A 24207-nucleotide genomic window follows, 5' to 3' on the forward strand; every position below is an offset into this window, starting at 1 on the left:
TGTAATGATAATCATTAGTTAATTTCTCACCCTTTTCACTTTCACTGTCTTGCCCCTCAGTATTATAGTCATTATTATTGTTGGAATATCTAGCCAATTCCATGCATGTTCAATAAGAAAAGGTCTGGAGAGGGTTTTCTTCAATGCCAAAAATATTAGTAATTTATTAGATACAAATGAATAATTTGATGACAGAGCTCAGGGTTACATTACCCCATTGCAATACAATAATTACATGCAAGAGGTTCACAACTAACATGCATTTCCTGACTCCAGCATATATACACAACTGATAATAACAGGTGGAGTTTTTAGTGTAACGTTATTTGCTAGTCATTGTTCAGTCCTCCATTGGCTGCACCCCAGACATACTTACTCTTTTTCTACGAATTCTCTGCACAACAAAAAAGCATACAACTTTCTGTGTTCAGTTTTAACACCTCTTCAGACAGGAAGTTTCTGCAGAGCTGAATTTAATTTTGGACCTGTATTTATCTACTTCTGCAAAAATGCTAATTAGTATGAACAGCACTCACACACTACAGTAAGAGTTCAGTTAATGTATGACCCTTACATGTCCAACACAAATAATTGTTTGATTAAAAGAAAAAGAGACAAAAATAATTAAAAAATTATTCCTATTATCCAACATTATGTTTGTCTTTTAATATCAATCTGCTTAAATTAAATTAATGTGTGGTGTGTTCGTGTGTTGCAGGTTGCAGTTGTAGTGGAGTCGTGTGCAGCGTCATGGCGAGTGTGAGTTTGGATCCGCTGCTTCAACTCTTTGTGTGTGTGTTTGTGTCAGTGTTGTAATTGATTGTGTGTGTGATATGCAGGTGTTGTGCAGGAGGGTCAGGCAGGTGAGCCACTCGTCTGTCGTTCGCTCTTTGGCTCAAAAAATTCTGGCAGTTCGAGCGTTTTCAGCCGCAGGGTCGTCTGGATCAGATGAGCCCTATATTGCTGTACCGTCTCAAAATACAGGTGCGTCCCAAATCCCATACTTATTCTACTGCTTTTTTGTAGTATAAATTAGGGTTGGGTGATATTGGAAAAAAAAAACGCATATTGCGTTATTTTTATTTTTCTGCGATTTGCAAATAACTCGATTTGGAAATAATGAATACTTTTATATTCTTTGGCATGATTTTATAGAGTGCTTTTGCAGAAAATATAATTAACGAATTACCAGCATAAAGTAGATGAATAAAATCAAACGTACAATGAAGTTGTAGAGTCTTGATTGTAGGGCTGAACAATATATCATTTAAGCATTGATATGACAATGTGTATTCGCTATAGTCACATTGCAGGATTATATCAGTATTAATAGTATCAGAGATGTTATGCATTTTTTTATATTATTGTGTAAAATGATTTCTATGATGATGAGCAGTAGGGATGTAACGGTATCAGAATTTCACGGTACGGTAATACCTCGGTATGAATGTCATGGTACGGTATTTATTGAATCATTTACAGGAAAAAACAAAACTTATGAAAATACTCCAAAAAAGTGCCAAAAGTGTCAATGACATACAAATTAGTCATCTATCTGTAAGCTTTGAAACAGGAACTTCAATTTTAATAACAAAAAAAATATTAAACCATGTAAAAAAATAAAGTTTCAATTTAGTATTGTTGAAAACTCATCACATTCAACATTTAATCACTCACTCACTTAGACAGAGATGGGTTTAAAGGAAAATTATCATATAAATATAATCTGGTAAAAGCTGGTATCTCTGGGCATTTACAATGTCCCCTGCAACAGAAAAAAACCCTCTCATTTGGGACTGAGGTTTCTGGGACAAGAGAGATATGACGCGACAACACAGCTGATAAGAACTCGCGCGACAACAGCTGAAAAGAACTCGCGCGACAACAGCTGAAAAGAACTCGCGCGACAACAGCTGAAAAGAACTCGCGCGACAACAGCTGATAAGAACTCGCGCGACAACAGCTGATAAGAACTCGCGCGACAACAGCTGATAAGAACTCGCGCGACAACAGCTGATAAGAACTCGCGCGACAACAGCTGATAAGAACTCGCGCGACAACAGCTGATAAGAACTCGCGCGACAACAGCTGATAAGAACTCGCGCGACAACAGCTGATAAGAACTCGCGCGACAACAGCTGATAAGAACTCGCGCGACAACAGCTGATAAGAACTCGCGCGACAACAGCTGATAAGAACTCGCGCGACAACAGCTGATAAGAACTCGCGCGACAACAGCTGATAAGAACTCGCGCGACAACAGCTGATAAGAACTCGCGCGACAACAGCTGATAAGAACTCGCGCGACAACAGCTGATAAGAACTCGCGCGACAACAGCTGATAAGAACTCGCGCGACAACGCAGCTGATAAGAACTCGCACGACAACACTGCTATTCAGTACGCGCGCGACAACACTGCTGATAAGAACTCGCGCGACAACACTGCTGATAAGAACTCGCGCGACAACACTGCTGATAAGAACTCGCGCGACAACACTGCTGATAAGAACTCGCGCGACAACACTGCTGATAAGAACTCGCGCGACAACACTGCTGATAAGAACTCGCGCGACAACACTGCTGATAAGAACTCGCGCGACAACACTGCTGATAAGAACTCGCGCGACAACACTGCTGATAAGAACTCGCGCGACAACACTGCTGATAAGAACTCGCGCGACAACACTGCTGATAAGAACTCGCGCGACAACACTGCTGATAAGAACTCGCGCGACAACACTGCTAATAAGAACTCGCGCGACAACACTGCTAATAAGAACTCGCGCGACAACACTGCTAATAAGAACTCGCGCGACAACACTGCTAATAAGAACTCGCGCGACAACACTGCTAATAAGAACTCGCGCGACAACACTGCTAATAAGAACTCGCGCGACAACACTGCTAATAAGAACTCGCGCGACAACACTGCTAATAAGAACTCGCGCGACAACACTGCTAATAAGAACTCGCGCGACAACACTGCTAATAAGAACTCGCGCGACAACACTGCTAATAAGAACTCGCGCGACAACACCGCTATTCAGAACGCGTGCGGCGACAACACCCGCTTTACAGCTCTTTTTTATCCCCGCTTCTAGCAGCACACTCCATTTCCGCATTACTGGATCTGTAGCGACAACAGACCGCAAGGGATGATGGTCAAGCATAGGCTGATGGGAATTGTAGTTTTCGCTACCTCCCGTTCACTTCATTCGCCTGAGCAAATTTTCTCAGAAGACCTATAGTTTTACCGAGTCATGCGACTTCGGTAATATCGAAAAAAATTAATATTGCGGTATGACGGTATTTACAATACCGTTACATCCCTAATGAGCAGGTTATTTTATGTTTGATTGTTAATTTTTTGTATTTGAATACTGTTAGACTTGCCAGGAAACCATAAATGACTGTTTATTGTATTTATAAATGCTTGTAATTTTATAGTGAAATAATATTCATTATAATCTATCTATCTATCTGTCCGTCCGTCTGTCTGTCTGTCTGTCTGTCCGTCCGTCCGTCCGTCCGTCCGTCCGTCCGTCCGTCCGTCCCTCCATCCATCCATCTATATTAGGTATGCAACAGTACAGTTAGCCCACGGTTCAATACATACCTCGGTTTTTTTAACACGGTTTTCAGTTCGGTTCTCATAGCTTGACACGTGTGTTGTTTTTATTCTATAGACAATAGGAACAGGAAGAGGTTAAGGAGAGAAAAAAAAACAATTTATTGCAAAAGCCAAGAAAAGTACACTAGTTTCTAGTGTATTGTATAAAAATAAATTAACACTGAAATCTTACAGCTGCTGCTAGCACATGTACAAACTGGGGAACACATTACATCCTACACTTTGAAAATAAACATACATGTGAAGTTAATAAAGATAAATTGGCCTTTTCGAATAAACATATTTAAACATAAATAAACCAACTTAATTATCTCGGTGCTGAAAAAATGCGAGACTGTAGTCTGTAACGTGGATCGAGTGCTTTTATAAAATGACAAAAGCCCACATCTCGAATCACCGAATACGGCTGCAAATCTTTAGCAATAAACACCCGCACTGCCTTTGTTATTTTTATGTCTCTCGGAACCAGTGGGGTATGTTTGCTTGAAAGATTCAGCGAGGGATTGTTGCTATTTGGAGGACTTTATTACCTTTTCTGCTATCCTGCCTTCAGACAGTGATTTTGCTGGGTGTTGGTGCTGCAGATGTGCAGTCATGGTTATACGTGTAAAACAATGCTAGCAGTTACTTTTTGTTCACCGTTTTTTCTTTTATTGGCATTATACTTACTGGCAAAACCGAATCTGCTGTTTATATCCATGGTGACCTATCATCATGCCTAAAACAAAGACTTAAATTATTAAAGTGACAATTTGAATCAACCTTTAACAGAGCACTCTTTCTGGCAGGTCCTAGAACAGTGTGGCCAGATGAGGCGATGGGTCCGTTTGGTCCTCAAGACCAGCGCTTTCAGCTGCCAGGGAACGTGGGTTTTGACTGTCACCTCAAGGGCACAGAGTTGCAGATGAGCGGCCCGGTTCACAAGACAGTCCCGGATGTGCTGAGTGTCCCGTCAAGCACAGAGAGACACGAGTTCATCCTCGCACAGTTCATCAACGAGTTTCAGGTAAAAAACTAAAATAACCTGTTCACATTTAATAATGCACCGATTAGTGTCTGATTTCATTCACTGTTTGGTAGATTACTTCAAAAAAGTCCTACATTTTTTATTAAAACTGTATTAAATGACTTTTCTAATTACTATGAGTGCAAAATAACTTAGTCATTGAATTACTGAACTCTCAATGCACAGACAATAGCATAACTCTTAATTCTTTCAATTTGAGTCAAATTTGAGGCTTTTCAACAATAAATATTTCAATCAAAACTCAAAGCGTTTTAATGTGATGACACCGCATTTCATCATCAATTTTCTAAAACATTTCATTGTTTCTTATGCTATGATAAATCTATCTTCACTGCAAAAATGCTTTTCTTTCTTAGATTTTCAGTCTTGTTTTCAGTCCAAATATCGAACAATTCTTAAATCAAGAAGCATTTTCTAGACAAGCAAAGCACATTGTCTTGTTTTAAGAAATGACATGGCAAAATTGACAACGTTTACATGGACATCAGTAATTAAATTATTTGCCTTAGAATGCTTTCACACCTACAGTTTTGTTTCGGAACCTGTCTCGTTTGCCCAGTTAGCGCGGTTCGTTTGCCCAGTTAGCGCGGTTATATCACTGTGTTTAATGGATATGTAATAGGCATACGGCTATATGAAGAGAGAATTATGAGTAGGGCGGAAAGTTTCGCGAGTCTCCGGATGCCCGCAAACGAGTGATAATCTCCCAGTAATGTCGCGTCTCCCTCTTGGTCCTCAAATAGGCTACGTCGCGCACCCTTCTCACCCCTCCCCACCCCATCTCTCCTCACTCTTCAGACACGTCGCGCGCACCTTGTCAAACACCACCAAACCACCACCTCTCCGGAGAGCTGAGCAGGACTCTGCAAAATAATAGTAATAATGTAACATTTGTAATCTCTGTTTCGGAACAACTGAATCGATTCACAGGTGTGAAAGCACCCTTACTCTAATTAAGACAATATTAAGGGTGCTTTCACACCTACACTTTTGTTTCGGAACGTATCTCGTTTGCCCAGTTAGCGCGGTTCGATTGGCATATGTGAACAGGGCAATCGCGCTCTGTTCCGCGCCAAAGTAATCGCTCCGAGATCGCTTGAATGAGGTGGACTCGGCTCGATTGAAACGAACCCTGGAGCGGTTCGATTGCAGTGAGAAAGCGATCCGATCCGAGCGCGCTTATACCACTGTGTTTTATGGATATGTAATAGGCATACGGCTATATGAAGAGAGAATTATGAGTAGGGCGGGAAGTTTCGCGAGCCTCCGGATGCCCGCAAACGAGTGATAATCTCCCGGTAATCTCGCGTCTCTCTCCCGGTCCTCAAATAGGCATCGTCGCGCACCCTTCTCACCCCTCCCCACCGTGTCTCTCCTCAGACACGTCACGCGCGCGCACCCTGTCAATCACCACCAAACCACCACCTCTCCTGACAGCTTAGCGGGATGCTGCAAAATAAACCCTGACACTCTGACCAATGTGAGGAGAGTTTACTCGCACGTGACTTGTTTTAGCTCTGTTGGTCCGATTAGAAACTTTGCAGTGTGAAAGCGAACCACTCCAAGAGCAAAGAGCAACAATGTAACAATTTTAATCTCTGTTTCGGAACAACTGAATCGATTCACAGGTGTGAAAGCACCCTAAGATTAGGGCGTTTACACGAGTTGCTTTTTAAATGTTTCTTTCATGATCCCGTTTTACATGTTATAGCACATACTTAGATTACCGTCATTGCATCACGGCACTCTCCGCATTTCCTCCGGAGTTTCATGTAATTTCGGTTGTTTCATTATTAATTTGTCTACTTTAACTGCGGTTTGGCACTTTCACTTTCATTCGGGCATGCCCCCCCGTGACAAACGAGATATTGGATGCGACTGAACTGCTGGAACAGTGTTGTTTTAATGGAAGTTCATACAGCATGCTGAATGGGAGAACTTTTCATGACGCAAGTGTCTGTGGTCTGCACTGACTCTGTAGGTGCAAAATGTGTCAAACAGCCGTGTGCGTGCGCGTGTGTGTGGAATATCCATAACGCAGCAAAGTCCTACAGTATAGTAATAGTTTGATTAAGGTGTTTACATGCCTGTACTGCACTTCAACAATGCGACTAAAATCGGCATACTCCACATGTCTTAATTCGATTTCTCTTATGTTTGATTATGACCTTAATCTGATTAAATTAATCAAAAAATCGCTGTTTACATGGTAGACTCTTAATCAGAGTATTGTCTTAATCGCATTAAAATCGAATTATTGGTGTCCATGTAAACGTAGTCAATGAGGCAGTTTTTTCTTAAAACAAACAAAATGATCTGCAAATGTGGTAAGCAGAATAATCCTGTTTTTCCTTTTGACATTAAGACAAGAACATATTTTTGGCTTATCTTGAAAGTACTTCTTAATTTAAGAATGTTTTTAGATAATTGGACAAGAAACAAGACCAAAAGAAGCATCTTTTGCAGTGTTTAGTTGAAAAAGAGAATCATTCAGCGAAGTATATTTGTAGAACAAACAAAAGCATTTACTCTGCTGAATTATTTGAATGAAGCATGCAGAACAGTATTTGAGCAAGACTATTAGAAGTTACTGAAATTAAATTACCAAAAAAATTTAAGTAATCTTTTTAAAAGTAAAACTTTTATTTTTATCCAACACTGATTTAGTTATTTATTTGAAAAAAAAATTAAATTGTCCTTTTTGGTTGTTCAAATTCAATTTAAAAACATAATCATTTGACTTTAGCTTTGTAAAGTTATGCTAAACAGGTAAAACTCTATGAATAAAAAAGCAAATTCGCTCTCCTCCAGTAGGTGGCGCTGACAGACCAGCATCCATAACAGTGTTTTATTGGTTTAGTGCTGGAAACAGAAGCAGCAGCAGCTCAGGACTTAATGTGCATTACAGGGAGATCAGCTAATAAAGTACCATCTACACTTTCCTGAAGACAATGGGTTCAATTTCTAGATGCTTTAATAAAACAACAGTTTAGTATTTCAGATTTTTCTCCAGTATTTCACACATCGGGATCAGCGAGCTTTTTAAATACAACCATAAATCAACAGATGCGTTTATATTGAATGAAGCCCATGTATAGTACACTGAAAACAGTCATCATTCACTCTGTTGGAGTTTTTCTTTGTTGAACACAAAAGAAGATATTTTGAAGAATGTTGAAAAGCAGTGTTGTAGTAGTATTGTTTGTTCCTACTATTGACGTCAATAGTTACCGGTTTCCAACCTTCTTCAAGATATCTTTTTTTGTGTTCAAGTGTAAACCTACTTGAATGGGTGAATGGAGATGTTTAGGGGTGAACCCTTCCTTTAAGAATAAATGTTTACTGTAGCTTCATCTGAGTTTTGGATCAGATATGCTACTTTTTTTCCCTCTTGACTTTTTGACAGGCTCTTTAATGAAAACTAGAGTCTCTCGTTGAGATAATCCTCCAGTGAGTGTTTCTCTGTGTGTTTCAGGGTAAGGAAGCGTCAGTGGCGGTGCAGAGGGTCAGTAAAGCTGAACTGTACTTCAGTCAGTCTGATGTGGAGTGTTCAATGCGCTCGTGCCCAGAGCTGCTGAAGAAAGGTACATCTTCATCTCTCTCTGCAGGTTTTGGCGGGCGTTTGTGTTTTCCCTTAGCTTCCTGATGACCGGATCATTTGTGTTTTGACAGAGTTAGAGCTGTTTTTCCCAGTTCTGCCCACAAGTCCCATCACTGTGGTCACTGTGATGCAGAAGAACCAGGAACTGACCCGAGATCAAGAGGAACTACTAGACAACGTGAGTTGGATGATGTGTTCATTATGTTGTGCTAGCTTTGATTTAGTAAATATTTTAATGCTGATATTAAAAGGGTAGTTGCTTGCCTGCTTAAATGTAAATTAAGGGGTGATTAGCTATTTTTTTTATTTAAAATAAAGCAATTAAAGTTTTATTTCGGTTAGCTCAATGCATTACATAAACTTTTTTTAATAATCAGCAAAAATATTACATATAGAAAAGATATAGTAAGTACGTAAATCAATAATGCAGTAAAATCTGAATATATAATGACTTTAAAAATGCCTGCATTAAATAAATTGAATGAATAATCCAGAAAGTGGTAATATAGTTGAATTGAATGTGGTTGGTTTTTATTTGATTTCCTTAAAATATTTCTAATGTATTTATTTCTGAACTTTCAACATCATTACTTTGTATTTTTCACTGAAATCTTTCTATAAAGAACATAATTTACTTTTTCTTTATCTGTTCAAACCAATTTCAGTTTGTTTCTTCTGTCAAACAAAAGACAATATTTGACTTCCATATTATTTATCTCCTACTATGAAGGCCAATAAGTGCCAGAAACCAGCATTTTTCAAAATATCTTTTTTATGTGTGTTCAAAAGAAGAAAAATACTCAACGGTTTAAATCCACATGACAATAAATTACGGTAATCATTTTTTGAGGTGTTTTAACCCTTTAACTATCAAAAAAAAAGGCCAACGGAACAGTGCTTATTTCAACAAAAATAATATTTTATAATAAAATAAATCTCAGTGGATCATTTATTTTAGTCTTGCTGAATATATAATATTTATCCTCTAAATGATTTCTCTTGTTAAATCTGAAATGCAGTTTGTGAGCGGCGCTAAAGAAATCTGCTTCACACTGTGGAGAGGAGGATACTGGGCCGATTTCATCAATCCACTGTCAGGGAAAGCTGTAAGTACAACATTACCTCACGCAATATTCATTTCTGTGGTACTGGACGATGCTAAATACGTGTACACAACATAAGAATAATTTTGAGTTCACACTGGATAGTGAATGTGTTTTTGGAAAATTGCAGGTACAATCTAAAACGCATCGAGTTAGATTTTTGTACCAATAAATATCGATGTAAATTGTTTAGATTTTGTCCAATTTTTCCCTGTTCAGACCTAGTATAAGCAAGCATGTTTAGTGTCGTCTGCCTGATTAGATTGACAACAACCAAATTGTAAACTACATTATTTTTGTCCATGTTTACATTAGATATTTTGATCTCTTTTTGTAAATCTGAGCCACACTAAATACAGGAGTGAACAGAATATGACTTGCTTTAGATTTGTCCACTTTCAACCCATTTACACCACATACTAAAACATGCTGTCAATCTGATCATGAAGACACTAAATAAAACACCATGTGTTCACTTCAGCCCTGTTTACACCCAGTATTAGGATGTTTTCATCAACCTGATTGCAAAGCATTATCTACAGCAGTGTTTCTCAACCATGTCCCTGGGGGATCACCAGCACTGCATGTTTTGGATGTCTCCTTTGTCTGTCACACTCCTCACACGCCTTTCAGACTCTGCTAATGTGCTGACGATCTAAATCAGGTGTTTGGTTAAGGTAACTAAATGGGCAGCACTGGTGGTTCCCCAGGAACATGGTTGAGAAACAGTCTTAAAGTCATTTATTTAGCTTACAACTTAACTTTTCTAATTACTGAAAAATAATGAGTCAACTACAAGTCAAACATGGTCTTTAGCAAAAATGTAATACTTAAGCATTTTAATAAAACAAAACACACACACCATTCTTTAGTGATATAGACGATCACTGCAAAAAGGACTTAAATGCTAATTGTATCAAAACACAGTGCACATTTTTAAAAGGTAATCCCTTTACTTTTTCAGTGGATAAGTAATTTAGCTACTTTTGAGCTCATTTTACCCAGCACTGCTTACAATGTTTGTTTTCCCGCAGTTTTTCGCAGTTCAGACGCCGGACTCAATTCTCCAGCAGGACGTTCAGCATCACGCTGGCTTTCACATCGAGGATCTGGCATCCTGTACGGTCATACGACATGTTTTAAAGGGCACATTTGTGCTCACGTTAATCACTAACGCACCTTCAAACAGTCTGATCATGGAGAAACTTCAAGGACACACAGAGGACGGAGACTGAACACACATCTTTAAAAAAAAAAAAAAGACTGTTTCTTATTAATATATATGAGAGGTTTTATGACAAACTGCTGCTGTCAGCACAGATTTATTTATAAAATACAAACACTGAGAATCAATTAGTTTTTAAATAAATAGTCAGGTCTAAAACCACACGGTGCTTTACAAACATCAGCCTTTGAGGGAACGGATTCTTGGTAAAACGTCGTCTAGAGTTTGGACGTCTGAAAGAGAGAAACGTTTATGAATTTATTATTATTTTTATCAGTTCGAGACGCACAATGCGTCTGCACTGTGATCAATTCAGCTCATTTTGTATGTGGTCTGATGTTTTGAATGAATAAAGTTTATTTCTCACCCAGAGTTTGCAGAAGCTCCAGCATGAACGAGTGGAAAGCGGGGAAAAACTCCTCATGTTCCTTCAGCTTCAGGATGATGCTGTCAAAAACAACAACAACACGGTTATGTTTTGCCAAAAGATGAGGGTGAATTCATTCAGATTCAGAAGCAAGTGCACTTCCATAGATTACATTGCTGTAGTGTTTTTGACCCTGATGTTGAAATAGCTGTCACTTTATGTAAAATGGCTGTTTCTTTTGAAGCTTAATGTAATATTTTATTTCATGATGTGTAATTGCTTACAAAAACATTACTTAATTACTTTAATCTTCAAAAGTAACAACCATTTTTACAGCAAATTCAACATCTGGGTCAATTACACCACAGCAAAATGCAATCTATTCTATAGAAATATTTCATCAGTTTATACAAGTTGGCACATTTTATCATTTAAGGTTAATATATAGTAACTGGTAAAATACCAACATAAATACCCAAATAAATCCATTACTAATAGTTTATGTAATTTAACCTAAATAACAGTAGTTCATGTTAACTCATAGTCATTAACTAATGTTAACAAGCACAACTTTCACTAGTGCACTATTATTTTTAAAGTGTTGCCCATTTTATATTACAGTTCATTAACATACTATGTATTCCAATACTGTCATGTTCTCAACTTTAATACTGTAGTATGAAAAATGAATACAGTATTATATAGTCCTTCATTAGCAGTAAACAATATTGACTTTTTTTTTATTCTGACATCAAATGTAAAACATTTTTAGCAATTATTTTAAACATTAAATGCATAAAGTAAAGCAACAAAACATTAGTAAAAATTATTCCTAAATAGAAATTATATATATATATATATATATATATATATATATATATATATATATATATAACAAAATTTGTATATTTTAAGTGTATATATATATATATATATATATAGAGAGAGAGAGAGAGAGAGAAAACTTCTATTTAGGAACAATATATATAATAAAAATAGTATGATAAAGAATCCTATTTTTCATAATTATATATATCTGTAAATTAACTAGTGCTAGGCAAAGATTAATCACATCCAAAATAAAGTTTTGTTTTGACATAATGTGTATTTTATATATATGCGTGATACAAACACATAGAAAAACTCAACTTTTTGTCACATAGATCAGTGTTTTTTAACTGGTGGGTCACGGAGTGTGTGATAAAAAAAAAGTTTAATTTTTAACTTATTCTGCTTATATCAGACTTTTATTTTGAAATGCGCATGCGACAACCGCACTGTTTGACATGCGAAATTTCATTTAATTATGGCAACTATGTCAAAGCGCAAGTACAACCCCGAATATGTAAAGTGTGGATTTACATATATTGACGACAAAAAAGGCTTAAAGCCTCAGTGCGTTATATGTAGTGAGGTGATCTCACAAGAGAGCATGAAACCTTAATTAAAACGACATTTAGAAACCAAACATCCTAGTTGCAAGGACAAACCTGTGAACTATTTCCAAAGACGATTCCAATGGCTGAGGGAATCACAAAAGTGCCAAACATCTTCCTGTTCAAAATAAGTACAGGCACTCCGCTTATCTTACTGTGTAGCTCACCGTGTAGCAAAGGCCAAGAAAGCCCACACAAAAGCAGAAGAGCAAATAACTGGTGATTATTATAAAATGGTTATGATTATTTTAATAAGTTTACTTTAATTTGCTGTTTTTTTTTCTGTTCAACCGGATCATGTGTTAATGTTTTACTAACAGTTCAGTTTAGTTAATAGTAACTGAACTTTTCCTTACCCAAACCACTGTTTACAGTATTTGACGTTTTTACTCTGAAATATTTCTATAATTTGATACGTTTTGATTCATCAGTCACTACTTGTGTGTTAACAAATAAATACAAATGAATTATATTTCCTAAAATTATATTATAGTTCCTAAAAATTTGGGTCGCAGCTTGATGACCATGTAAAAATGTGGGTCCCATGGCCAAACCAGTTGAGAACCCCTGACATAGATAATATAAACAGACAACTTATAAAATATATGTGAATGATACCAATGAGATATATCACACTGTGTATAGATATTTATAAATATCTTCTCAAATATGTGCCTGCATGGGTGTATTTAAATGTACTTGATAAATATACACAGCGCTCACACACACACACACAACGTCAAAACGAGCTTAGATTTTTGGATGCGATTAATCTTTGCTCAGCACTAAAATGAACATTAGTAAATTCTGTAACGGCAAAATGTTGCATGAAAATGTGGAGAGTATCTTCTTTAGTTGAAAAAGGCATTTTGTTGTCTAAAAAATGTATTTAATGTATGAAAAAATGGCTCCTTGTTATCTTTTGCAAAAACAAATATATTTTCACCAAAAAGTCTCTACTAAACATGTTTCTATGTTCTCTATTAAACTTTTTTTTTTACCAGCAGTATCAGCACAGTAGTTTACAGAATAAAAAGTACATTTCCTATAGCTATTCTAGTCTTAGACCTGCTGAAAATATTATGATTAAAATAAAAGAAATAATTTGTGTTTTACTCCTATTTCATTTGACCATTAAATGCCGTCATTAACTGTGTGGATGTGTTCGGAAGATTCAAATATGAACTTAAAGCATCAGGTAGATGTGGACCGCCATCAGCCGACGTCCCTGAACTGAGTCAAAACGGAAAAGGTTAACAGATATTCAAATGAAGAGACGCACATACCTGTCAATGTCGCTGCTTTCCAGAAGGCTGCAGATCTCCTGTCCAGACTGAGACAGGACACTGGAGACGCTGCTGACCACCTCACTAGCAGGAGCTTTATCATCTACAACAGCAGAAGAGGAGCAAAGCATCAGCTCATCGTGATCTCCACATTTTCCCAGCTGATTAATTACATCAATAATTCAAACAACAACATAAAAGGCATTTAAGTTTTTTTAAAGTGTGATGTTTACATATGCAAATAATACATTATTTCAACATGTGCTAATTTGCATACATTTTTAGTGCACAAATCTGACTATTCAGCAAGTGGAGTAATTTTTTTTTTTTGTGAGCTAAAGGTTTTTATAAAGGAGGAATATGGAAATCTTATTGCGCTCTGTAATTCAGAAATTAGCCATGCAGACTTTTTTTAAGGTAATATTTTGTATATACTATAAACAAATATTTAAATATTTCTTTTAACAACAGTAACTTTTATTTGACGTATAACTGAAGATATACATTTAATAAACTTATTAAATACATTTTGATTACACATTTTGCTGCTCCAAAAAACAACAATAGTAATGCTCACTCACTAAAGTGCAGGTTTCTTTTATTGTTCAAGACGTTGTGGCCCATTATGCTCATCTGACATTAAGTACATGTACATTAGACTCAGGTCTGATATTTTGTACAGAAAATATATTTAGCATTTGGAAGTATTTATTGATTTTACTCTGAGAAATATTGATTATTCCAACCATCAGTACGCATCCCTTAAATGACGTTTGGATATATGTATTGTAATTGTCGCACTTTATCAATCAGCATCTGTAGATTTCAATGTATTCTACGTGTTTTTTTACATTAAAATTGACAGGTGCATAAAAAAAATAGGAAACACAGTGTAAGTCCCAGCTTACAGTCTTGCCATTGTTATAAAAAGACATCCAAGGGCATGAACATTGGGCATGAAGCTAAATAGCACCTCTAGTGCTATTTATTGTAGTTTATTGTATTATGTAAAAAACAAAATTATAATTAAATAAATAATTAAAAATAAATGTACATATACACACACACATTCCCCCACTTGAATTTCTTTTTTTTTATATTTCCTAAATGATGTTTAACAGAGCAAGGAAATTTTCACAGTATGTCTGATAATATTTTTTCTTCTGGAAAAAGCCTTATTTGTTTTATTTTGGCTAGAATAAAAACAGTTTTTAATTAAAAAAAAAACATTTTAAGGTCAAAATTATTAGCCCCTTTAAGCTATATATTTTTCAATAGTCCACAGAACAAACCATCGTTATACAATAACTTTCCTAATTCCCCTAACCTGCCTAGGTAACCTAATTAACCTAGTTAAGCCTTTAAATGTCACTTCAAGCTGTGTAGAAGTGACTTGAAAAATATCTAGTCAAATATTATTTACTGTCATCATGGCAAAGAGAAAATAAATCAGTCATTAAAGATGAGTTATTAAAACTATTATGTTTAGAAACGTGTTGGAAAAAAAACTTCTCTCCTTTAAACAGAAATTAGGGAAAAAAACAAACAGGGGAAACAGGAGATTTTTTTACATGGTAATACAACAAACTTATGTACAGAGCCACAAACATAAAACATGAATCAACCAGAAAACTAAAAGAAAATGTAAAGTTAGACCTGAATGAATCTTATTGAATGTTCACATTGTTGTAAAGATTTCAGCCATTTTCATAGTCTTATTCTTCGAGTTCTGATTGCAAGTGTGGCTTACTAACTGCCTATTAATAAAGTACTGGCATGATCTTATTCTACATCTCTAATCCTACCAAACATCTAAACCCAACTACTACCTTAATAATTATTAATAAGCAGCAAACTAGGAGTTTAAAGGAGCTAAAACTCAAAGTTAAATGTTTAGTAGTAGCGAGAATTGAAGTTTAAAATAGAAGTGTGAGCGAAAATGGTCGTACCCAAGTCCAGGAGGTCTCGAAGGTTCCTCATGGCGTTGTTCATCTCCCCTAGTTTGCTGTAGAGCTCAGTCATGCGAGGGTAGATTCCTGTCAGCGACGGCACATCGAAGAGTTTCTGGAAGTGTGCGACTATAGACTCCAATGTGTGTCTGGTGGGACTGCGCAAAACCTGAAGGACAGAGTTAACATCATCAGCTCATGGATTACAAACTGTGTAGAAAAAGTTACTTTAGTTTTACATTTTTTAATTCGTTTTTGTTTCGATACTATTTTTGAAGTTGCTGTAAATTTCAGTTTAGTTTTAGTTTCATTGCGGTTTGTTAGTTTCGGTTTTGTTGTGACTTAAGGCAATTTCACATGCGCATTTTGTCAGTAAAGCCGGTTTTAGTAAACCTCCAGCTTGTGGGTATTGAGGTAAAGTTGGTTTTATATTCACTCATATTGGTTCATTGTAACGGTTCCTATACAGTTTACCATGATACTTTCAATATTGTGTCAAAAATCGCATGTAAGAATGACTTCAAACCAACATTAGCACTATTTAACAGACTGTCAACAATGCTGTTCTTTAATATTAACTGGCTGAAAATATGACATCCCTATGTAGAATTCCAATAAAAAACTTGGACATTATATTATTATGGAGAATGTCTGAATGTGCGATTACAGTGCATCCGGAAAGTATTCATAGTGCTTCACTTTTTCCACATTTTTTTATTTTCCAGCCTTATTCCAAAAGGGATTAGATTAATTTATTTCCTCAAAACTCTACACACAATACACCATAATGACAACGTGGAAAAAGAGTTTTTGAAATTTTTGCAAATTTATTAAAAATAAAAAACCTGAAAAACCACATGTACAGAAGTAGTGTTTTGACCAATAGTTTTAGTTTACTAAAATAACCGTGGTGCAGAAAGCTGAAAGTGGCACCTTATCATCTGGTTGGGTTTCATCCAGGAGTGTGTCGACGATCAGCATCAGGTCTTCAACTCGTACTGAATCTGAAAGTGCGGTTGAGCCACTATCTGGCTGTAAAGGCAACAACCTCTTCTGTAGATTGATTAGGGCATGATGTAGATCCTAGAAAACCAAACAAATCTCCTTCAAAATGAGGACAAAAATGACTAACTGTTGACAGACCTTTAAATCCCTACACCTTACTGATGGTTAAAGGGAGAGTTCACCTGTCATAAATGAATCATTTATTCACTGAAGTGGTTCTAAACTTTAATGAATTTCTATCTTCTGCTGAACACAAAACCAGATATTCTGAAGAAAGAAAAAAAAATACTATGAAATTCAATATTACATTATTAAACTTAACAATCAGCAACTGTGAAATCATAGAGGGTCTGAATTTATTGCAAAATCAAGCAAATGTTCGAAGTTCATACTTTTTTTTTATTGCCGCAAATTTAAATTCTGTTCAAATCAGCATAGTTTTACATTTAAAAACATTATAGTAATAGCAAATAGACTTAGCAAATATTTTCAAACAATTGGTTACATTTACAAATATTTTACAGCAGGTATCTATATTATATAGATGTCATCATGTCAATGGTTCCCAAGGTCAAAAAAATTAATAATAAATTTAGATGTGTAAATCGGTGTATATTTTCACAGCAAAACAATAAAAGAAATGCCGCAAAACTTTTCACTTTTTTTTTGTAAAATCCTGAATGGATTAAACAGTTGATTGATTAAAATATTGTTAAATTAAATATCAACTGACCATGGGAAATTGTGAAATTAAATAATATATTAAATAATAACAAGTAACATTAACATGACAGTTATTTAAAAGTTAAATTTGTTAAACTATATAAAAAAATGGTTTTAACAAGCAGCTGTGGTATTTTAGTCAACTGGTGTTTGTTTATTACAACTTGATTGAAATCCTCAAAAATGTCAGCTGCCACATAATAATAATAAAAAAATGTATAATCATATTATTATCATCAATGATAAATATCGCACAGCAATAACCATAAGATGAAGCATGTTTTACTCACTGACAGAGAGGTCAGTTGTTGGCTCCAGACCTCCAGAGAAGGAACAATCATGTCAAACTTTGCCTCTTCATTAAACTCTAGATTGGACTGAACTCGCTGCCTCAGCAAACCCAGTGGGGCTCTGTGATTGGTCAGGACGGCAGTGATCTCATAGAGGATCTGCCAAGGTATTGTGATTGGAATATTGGCATCTTATTTAAAAACGGCATGTTAAAAAATAAATTATGTTTAAAATAATCAAGGGCTTCGACAACATTACATCAATTTCATTCTTTACATAGATACAGTTTGTTTTTGTTTTTTCCATCAGTCCTAATTAAACTGTTATATACTTAATGTATAGGAAAAAGTGAAAATGAAAGTTAAAGTTCACCTTCTGCAGTCTGAAGGCAGATCCGGCCTTATTGCGTTGAGCATTCACTGTAGAAATGAGATGATTGATATTTTGCACATCGAGTTCCTTACAAACATCCTGAAAAACAACCAATACACACACTGTGTTACTTCCAAAATCTGATTAAAGCCCTATTACTGTTCATACTATTTTATCTGATACTTTATATTACTTGGTTATTTTTTTTAAAGATATGTGTCTTATGTAATATTGAATTATTTTAGTAAATTAGCTCATACTGATAAATGTACCCAAGGGCAAATAGCTTATTAAAATAATTACAGAAAAAATCAAATTTACAAAAATATATGTATGTATGTTATGCTATTTAAATCTAAACTATTCACATTTTATTTTAAGTAATGGGTTTTACCTTTGCTGTCACAATTATGAAATTTTACTTACAATTAATGGTCTGAGAAATAATTGGGATTATGGTGATTAATTTAGCTTTTTGTGGCCATACGGAACTCTAATATTTGGCCAAACATAAACATTTACCTGTATATAAAATTTTAATTAATATATTTGAAAATATTTGACCACATCTTTAACTACTAATAGTTGAAAATTAATTGTAAACAGACATTTTTGTAATATTTGGAAATAGATGTTCAATATATATATATATATATATATATATATATATATATATATATATATATATATATATATATATATATATATATTATGCATGTATGCCTATGTTAAATATATGATTTGTGTGTAATGCCATATTTCAGACTTTAATATTGGGGCTTTGTTATGCTTTTTTTTGTACTTGGTTATTAAAGAAATGTTACAAATCATTGTGATTGACTCTTTTGTAAATTATTATCAATATTTAATTATATTATATATTATATCAATATATTTACTGAATATATTCAGTAAAACTCTGCACAGTGATTAGTAGAAAGACAGCATTCAAATGCAATTTAGACAAGCAGTCTGTCTCACCCCCATTCAAAGCCATTGCGAATATAAAAAGTGAAAGTGAAAAAATGCTTAAAAAACACTTAAGTATTTCGGTTTAAGTCACCCCTTGTGCTAAGCAACCACACTTAGATGAAAAAAAAAACTGCAAATGAATCGCAACAGGACTAGTTTTATCATTTTAGTTTCTCTGATCCATATTGTTGATCTTAACATACTGTGAGAAGTCTCCTGCATGTCGAAATGTCCAGGCTCTGGATACTGGCGTTATCAGTGTCCGGTTTCTCTGTAGAGTCCTGCGGTTTCAATTCTTGAGCTGACCTGTTCAACAAGACATTCATTAGCCCGATCCATCAGAAAAACAGAGCTATTCACTGCAGATCTTACCTGAGGTTACTCTGCTGAATGATTCGATCCAAGCGTCTCAGCTGCTGTTTGCAGGTCTTCAGCTCTTTTATCGTGGGTCTAAAACAAATGTAACGCCAAAAAAGTCAACAAAATGACTAAAGTATAAAACAATGATAAACACGGTTCCCACTGTAAGACAAATGTAAAAGTCCTTGACTTTTTTCTAACTTTTACTGACTAAAAAGCAAAATTTCCAAATAGGGAGATGTTTTGTTGAGCAGTGCTGACAGAATTCTGCGGTCGCTGAATTTAATGCAAAAAAATTAAATAAATAAATAAGGCAAATGGAGCAAAAGATTGCATCCAACTTTCTGCAGATCTTGGCAAGCTGTGACAAATGTTCAACATGTGTTCAAATTCCTTCCATATCATTTAATAATAAATAACACTATACTCATGTATAGAAAGTGCTCATACTGGTGTCATATACAGATGTGTGACCTGCTTTAGACACATCATAAAAAAAAACACAACATTGAATTCAGCCAGTCAATTTTGTTGTATCGATCAGTAAACATGTGAACATTTTTAACGTTACTGTTTAAGAAATTGACAGTTTAGTTTATTTTAATCATTTAGAGAGGCTGCACGGTGGTTCGGTGGTTAGCACTGTCGCCTCACAGCAAGAAGGTTGCTGATTCGAGTCCCGGTTGGACCAGTTGGCATTTCTGTGTGGAGTTTACATGTTTTCCCAGTATTCGTGTGGGTTTCCTCCACAGTCCAAAGATGTGCAATAAGTGAATTGGATGAACTAAATTGGCCGTAGTGTATGAGTGCCTGTGTGAATAAGAGAGTATATGGGTGTTTCCAAGTACTGGGTTGCAGCTGGAAGGGCATCTGCTGCGTAAAACATACGTCGAAATAGTTGGTGGTCATTCTGCTGTAATGACACCTGATAAATAAGAGACTGAGCTGAAGGAAAATGAATGAATGACAATTTAGAGTCAGTCATGCATCAAATATGATGTAGTAAGCTTTACGATTAAAAAGTAAACACTTTCTTTGTTTCTGTGTTCTCTTTATATAGAGTTCAATGGCTATTGAGGTTAAAAAGTAATATTAAAAAATTACAACTAAGATGTGTATATTATAACCACAAAAACATAACAATAATGATAAAAATGTACAAATATTGCAACATATTTTAAGAATCGGCCATTTTAGGCTGCAATAAACAGAAACTTTTACCAAAAATCCAAGTATAAAGAATTAAGATGACAGTGAAAAATTGCCTAACCATGACAACAGGCCAAACACATGAAACAACGATAAGAATACACAATGTAGAATTTTTTTTTTTTGGTTATGGTAAGTAAAATTTAAAATGGCATAATGGTGGCGCAGTGGGTAGCAAAATCGTCTCACAGCAAGAAGGTCGCTGGTTCGAGTATGGGCTGGGTCAGTTGGCATTTCTGTGTGGAGTTTGCATGTTCTCCCCGCGTTTACGTGGGTTTCCCCCGAGTGCTCCGGTTTACAACACAGTCCAAAGACATGTGCTGAATAAACTAAACTTTCCATAGTGACAGTGAGAGCATTTGGGTGTTTCCCAGTGATAGGTTGCAGCTGGAAAGGCATCCGCTGCGTAAAACATATGCTGGATAAGTTGGTAGTTCATTCATCTGTGGTGACCCCAGATTAACAAAGGGACTAAGCCGAAAAGAAAATTATTAAATGAATAAAATTTATATGACAAACAAAAATCTCTGATATTCCATGAAATAATACAACAACAAAAAACTCCTTGACTTTCAATGTCTGGAAAAAACCTTCTAAGATGTCACGATATTCCAGAAATTCCATGACCAGTGGGAATCCTGGGTAATGTCTTAAAAAATCTGCAACCAACCTGGATTCCAGATCTTCCTTCAAGCGCTGGATTTCAGTCCTGAGCTCTTCCCGCTGAGCTTTGGACTCCTTTATTTGCTCCTGGTATGACTGCAGATGAACAAAATCTAATTTACATTAGGGATCTTCATTATATTTGCAATATACCCATAAAAAAAAAGATTAATCACCACTATAAGAATTGCTCTTACAGCGACAATAAAATCTCCAATCTTAAATTAAATCTTAAATTACCTCTAAAATCTAGAACTGGTTTGTTCAAATGCTTTATGTGATCACTCATTTACCACACAAGCCAAGCGCAAGTCTAGACCTAAGTCGAAGCCCAGCCTGTGTAAAATGAACTACATTATTCCCTAAACTCATTGAGTTTGGGCAAAGATCTTCAGCTCTAGCCTGTGTTGTGCTGTGTTAACCAAGGTTGCAGTGATAAAAGTGCTTGGGCCCCTCAATGCTGCTTGCAGCTTTAAATATTATTGTTTGTATTATTATTACTTGTTTAAACAGCTTGTTGCCATCTCTGCAAAGACTTAAAGGGACGGTTTAAACAAAAATAAAATATACTCAAGTTGTTTGAAACTTTAAGGAACATTTTTTTTCTATTGAACACAAAGGAGGATATTCAGAAGAATGTCTGAATAAAAGCACCCAATTGACATCCATAGTAAAAACCAAAGATGTATAAAGTTATTAATTCTGGTACTTTTAGCATAAACCAACATCTCAACTATTTGGAAGAGGCTGATATTTTAGAAATTATGGAAAGTGTTGGGGGGAAAAAATGCATTGCCTGTGTTAACTAGCGACATTAGGAGTTAAGAAATGCAGTCAAAAAAATGATATTGCTTTTTTCTTGGTGCGACAGTAAAAGGATTATTTGTAATACAATTTTGTTCTTAAATATATGAACTGTGCCCTTAATTTGACCTGCTCAAAGAAAACATTCTTTCTGAATGTATCAAACAAAACACATGCACAAAAGACAGGATGAGCATTTAAAGCAAATTCATTCATTTTCTTGTCAGCTTAGTCCCTTTATTAATCCAGGGTCGCCACAGCGGAATGAACCGCCAACTTATCCAGCAAGTTTTTATGCAGCGGATGCCCTTCCAGCCGCAACTCATCTCTGGGAAACATCCACAAACACATTCACACACACACTCATACACAACGGACAATTTAGCTTACCCAATTCACCTGTACCACATGTCTTTGGACTGTGGGGGAAACCGGAGCACCCGGAGGAAACCCACACGAAGGCAGGGAGAACATGCAAACTCCACACAGAAACGCCAACTGACCCAGCCAAGGCTCGAACCAGCGACCTTCTAGGTGTGAGGCGACAGCACTACCTACTGCGCCACTGCCTCGCCATTTACAGCAAATAAACTAATGTAAATATTATCCCGCCTGCTTTTTGAGCGCTGACAGGCGAAGGTCTTACACGCCTATAATTGGTTATTGTCTTTACCTTCTCAACAGAAAGAGCTTTAGAAATTAAAGCGCTGTTCACCAATGGCGGGAAGAGCAGCCGCCGTTACAGTCTAAGTTTATATGTGCATAAAACGCGGTTATCACAGGTAATCCATAACAGACACAGTGGAGAAAACTTGCATATCAGTCACGCTCAAGTCTGGATAAACAAGTTTCTCTTTAACAGCCAAGAGGAGAGGAAAAGTTACCTTACAAACAGGCCAGCGGGTCAAATGTCCAAAGTGTGTGTGAGAGAGAGAGGCAGAGATGAAGTTTTACAGCATTTCTCCCTAGTAGTGAAATAGGAGCTTGTGTGCTGTGCCGCCTTCACTTGCCCTCCCATCTGTCCTTCATCATAGTATTGCGACATCGCGCATAGGAGATAAATGACGTCAGTACTTAATAACCGGTTATGATCTATTACTGAACTGATATCGATCATTTTGACACCCCTAGTAACGAGTAACGATGCAGCACATAAAAAATCTATCGGAGTAAAAGTATTAAACTCATAGAAAACGTGTGCTTAAGTAAAAGTGGAAGTAGGAGAAAAAAAACAATACTCCAGTAAAGTAAAGATACTGCCTTTTAGTACTTAAGTACAGTAGTGAAGTAGTTCAACTTCGTTACTATACATGTCTGGTAAAAACAAAACACACAAAACAAACATCCCCCACAACATTCTTCAGAATATCTTCCTTTGTGTTCAACAGAAGACAGAAACTCAAACAGGATTGGAACAAGAAGGATGAGTAAATGACTGTAAAAAAACTGTAATTATAGCACACTGATATTAGTTTAGGGTTTGTTATATTCTATTAGAGCTACTTCTGACGACAGACAAAAGAGTAAAGATTTTACAATAGTTGAAGACAGACAGCAGATATAAAAGATTAACGAATGAACATACCTTCAGAAGGGTCTTATATGTGGAAGAGGCGTCGGTGACATCTTTTTCAACTGTGGATCTGCTCTTCTGGGAGTTTGATGAGTCCTTCTCTCCTTTATATTGCCTGCAAGAAAAGATGATGCTGATTTTTGTGGATATTTCCAGCAGTTGGAATTGAAAAGAAACTCATTCAGGTGCTTACTTTAGTTCGTTGCGCAGCTGCTGCATTTGAGACTCGTACAGGTCAATGATGTCCAGAATCCTTTAGAGACACAAAAACACTGCAGTTTCTGAAAGCCTGGTAACTTATCAATTAATCGAATGCAATTAACAGAATTTTTTCATAATAAAAAGAATGTATGAATTAATTTAATTATTTCAATACTTTTATCCAATGTTCTGTTGCTGAAAATGACAATTTTAATAATAAACATAAATATAAAAATGTATTGCTATATTAGTGTGTTTATTATTATTAAGACTGGAAGGGCATCTGCTGTGTAAAACATATGCCAGTGTAGTAGGCTTAAGGAAAATGAATAAATTTACAGAGTTTAAACAGTTTATTAAAAGTTAAAATAGTTCCCCATAATTTTCTGAAATGACCGCTTTTTTTCC

At 35.8% G+C, this 24207-nt stretch overlaps 2 protein-coding genes across 22 annotated transcripts in view; one reads left to right on the top strand and one right to left on the bottom strand.

Annotated features, from left to right (window-relative positions):
• The window catches only part of mmadhca (metabolism of cobalamin associated Da), an 11754-nt gene extending 794 nt beyond the window's left edge, over positions 1-10960 (top strand). For 2 of the 5 annotated variants that reach the window (XR_015521145.2, XR_015521144.2), the window contains exons 2-8: positions 719-759; positions 840-984; positions 4421-4638; positions 8135-8243; positions 8332-8438; positions 9280-9907; positions 10074-10960. Coding sequence is in view for 3 of the 5 variants with exons in the window: in XM_087302622.2 (XP_087158748.1) it covers positions 751-759; positions 840-984; positions 4421-4638; positions 8135-8243; positions 8332-8438; positions 9280-9366; positions 10398-10598 (876 nt within the window). In the remaining 2 variants the exon portion in view is untranslated. 5 annotated transcript variants of the gene reach the window in all.
• Positions 10168-24207, bottom strand: part of cep70 (centrosomal protein 70) — a 23073-nt gene continuing 9033 nt past the window's right edge. For 5 of the 17 annotated variants that reach the window (XM_087302144.1, XM_087302148.1, XM_087302146.1 and 2 more), the window contains 12 exons: positions 23792-23851; positions 23611-23713; positions 21229-21317; positions 19362-19439; positions 19193-19295; positions 18018-18116; positions 17645-17803; positions 16533-16709; positions 15627-15795; positions 13678-13780; positions 10956-11035; positions 10168-10821 (listed from right to left, as the gene is read on the bottom strand). In XM_087302144.1, coding sequence (XP_087158270.1) covers positions 10769-10821; positions 10956-11035; positions 13678-13780; positions 15627-15795; positions 16533-16709; positions 17645-17803; positions 18018-18116; positions 19193-19295; positions 19362-19439; positions 21229-21317; positions 23611-23713; positions 23792-23851 — 1273 coding nt within the window. In that variant the 3' untranslated portion in view covers positions 10168-10768. 17 annotated transcript variants of the gene reach the window in all.

This window comes from Danio rerio, chromosome 22 (genome assembly GCF_052040795.2).
Source record: "Danio rerio strain M-AB ecotype USA chromosome 22, GRCz13ab, whole genome shotgun sequence".
NCBI classification, from domain to species: Eukaryota; Metazoa; Chordata; class Actinopteri; order Cypriniformes; family Danionidae; genus Danio; species Danio rerio.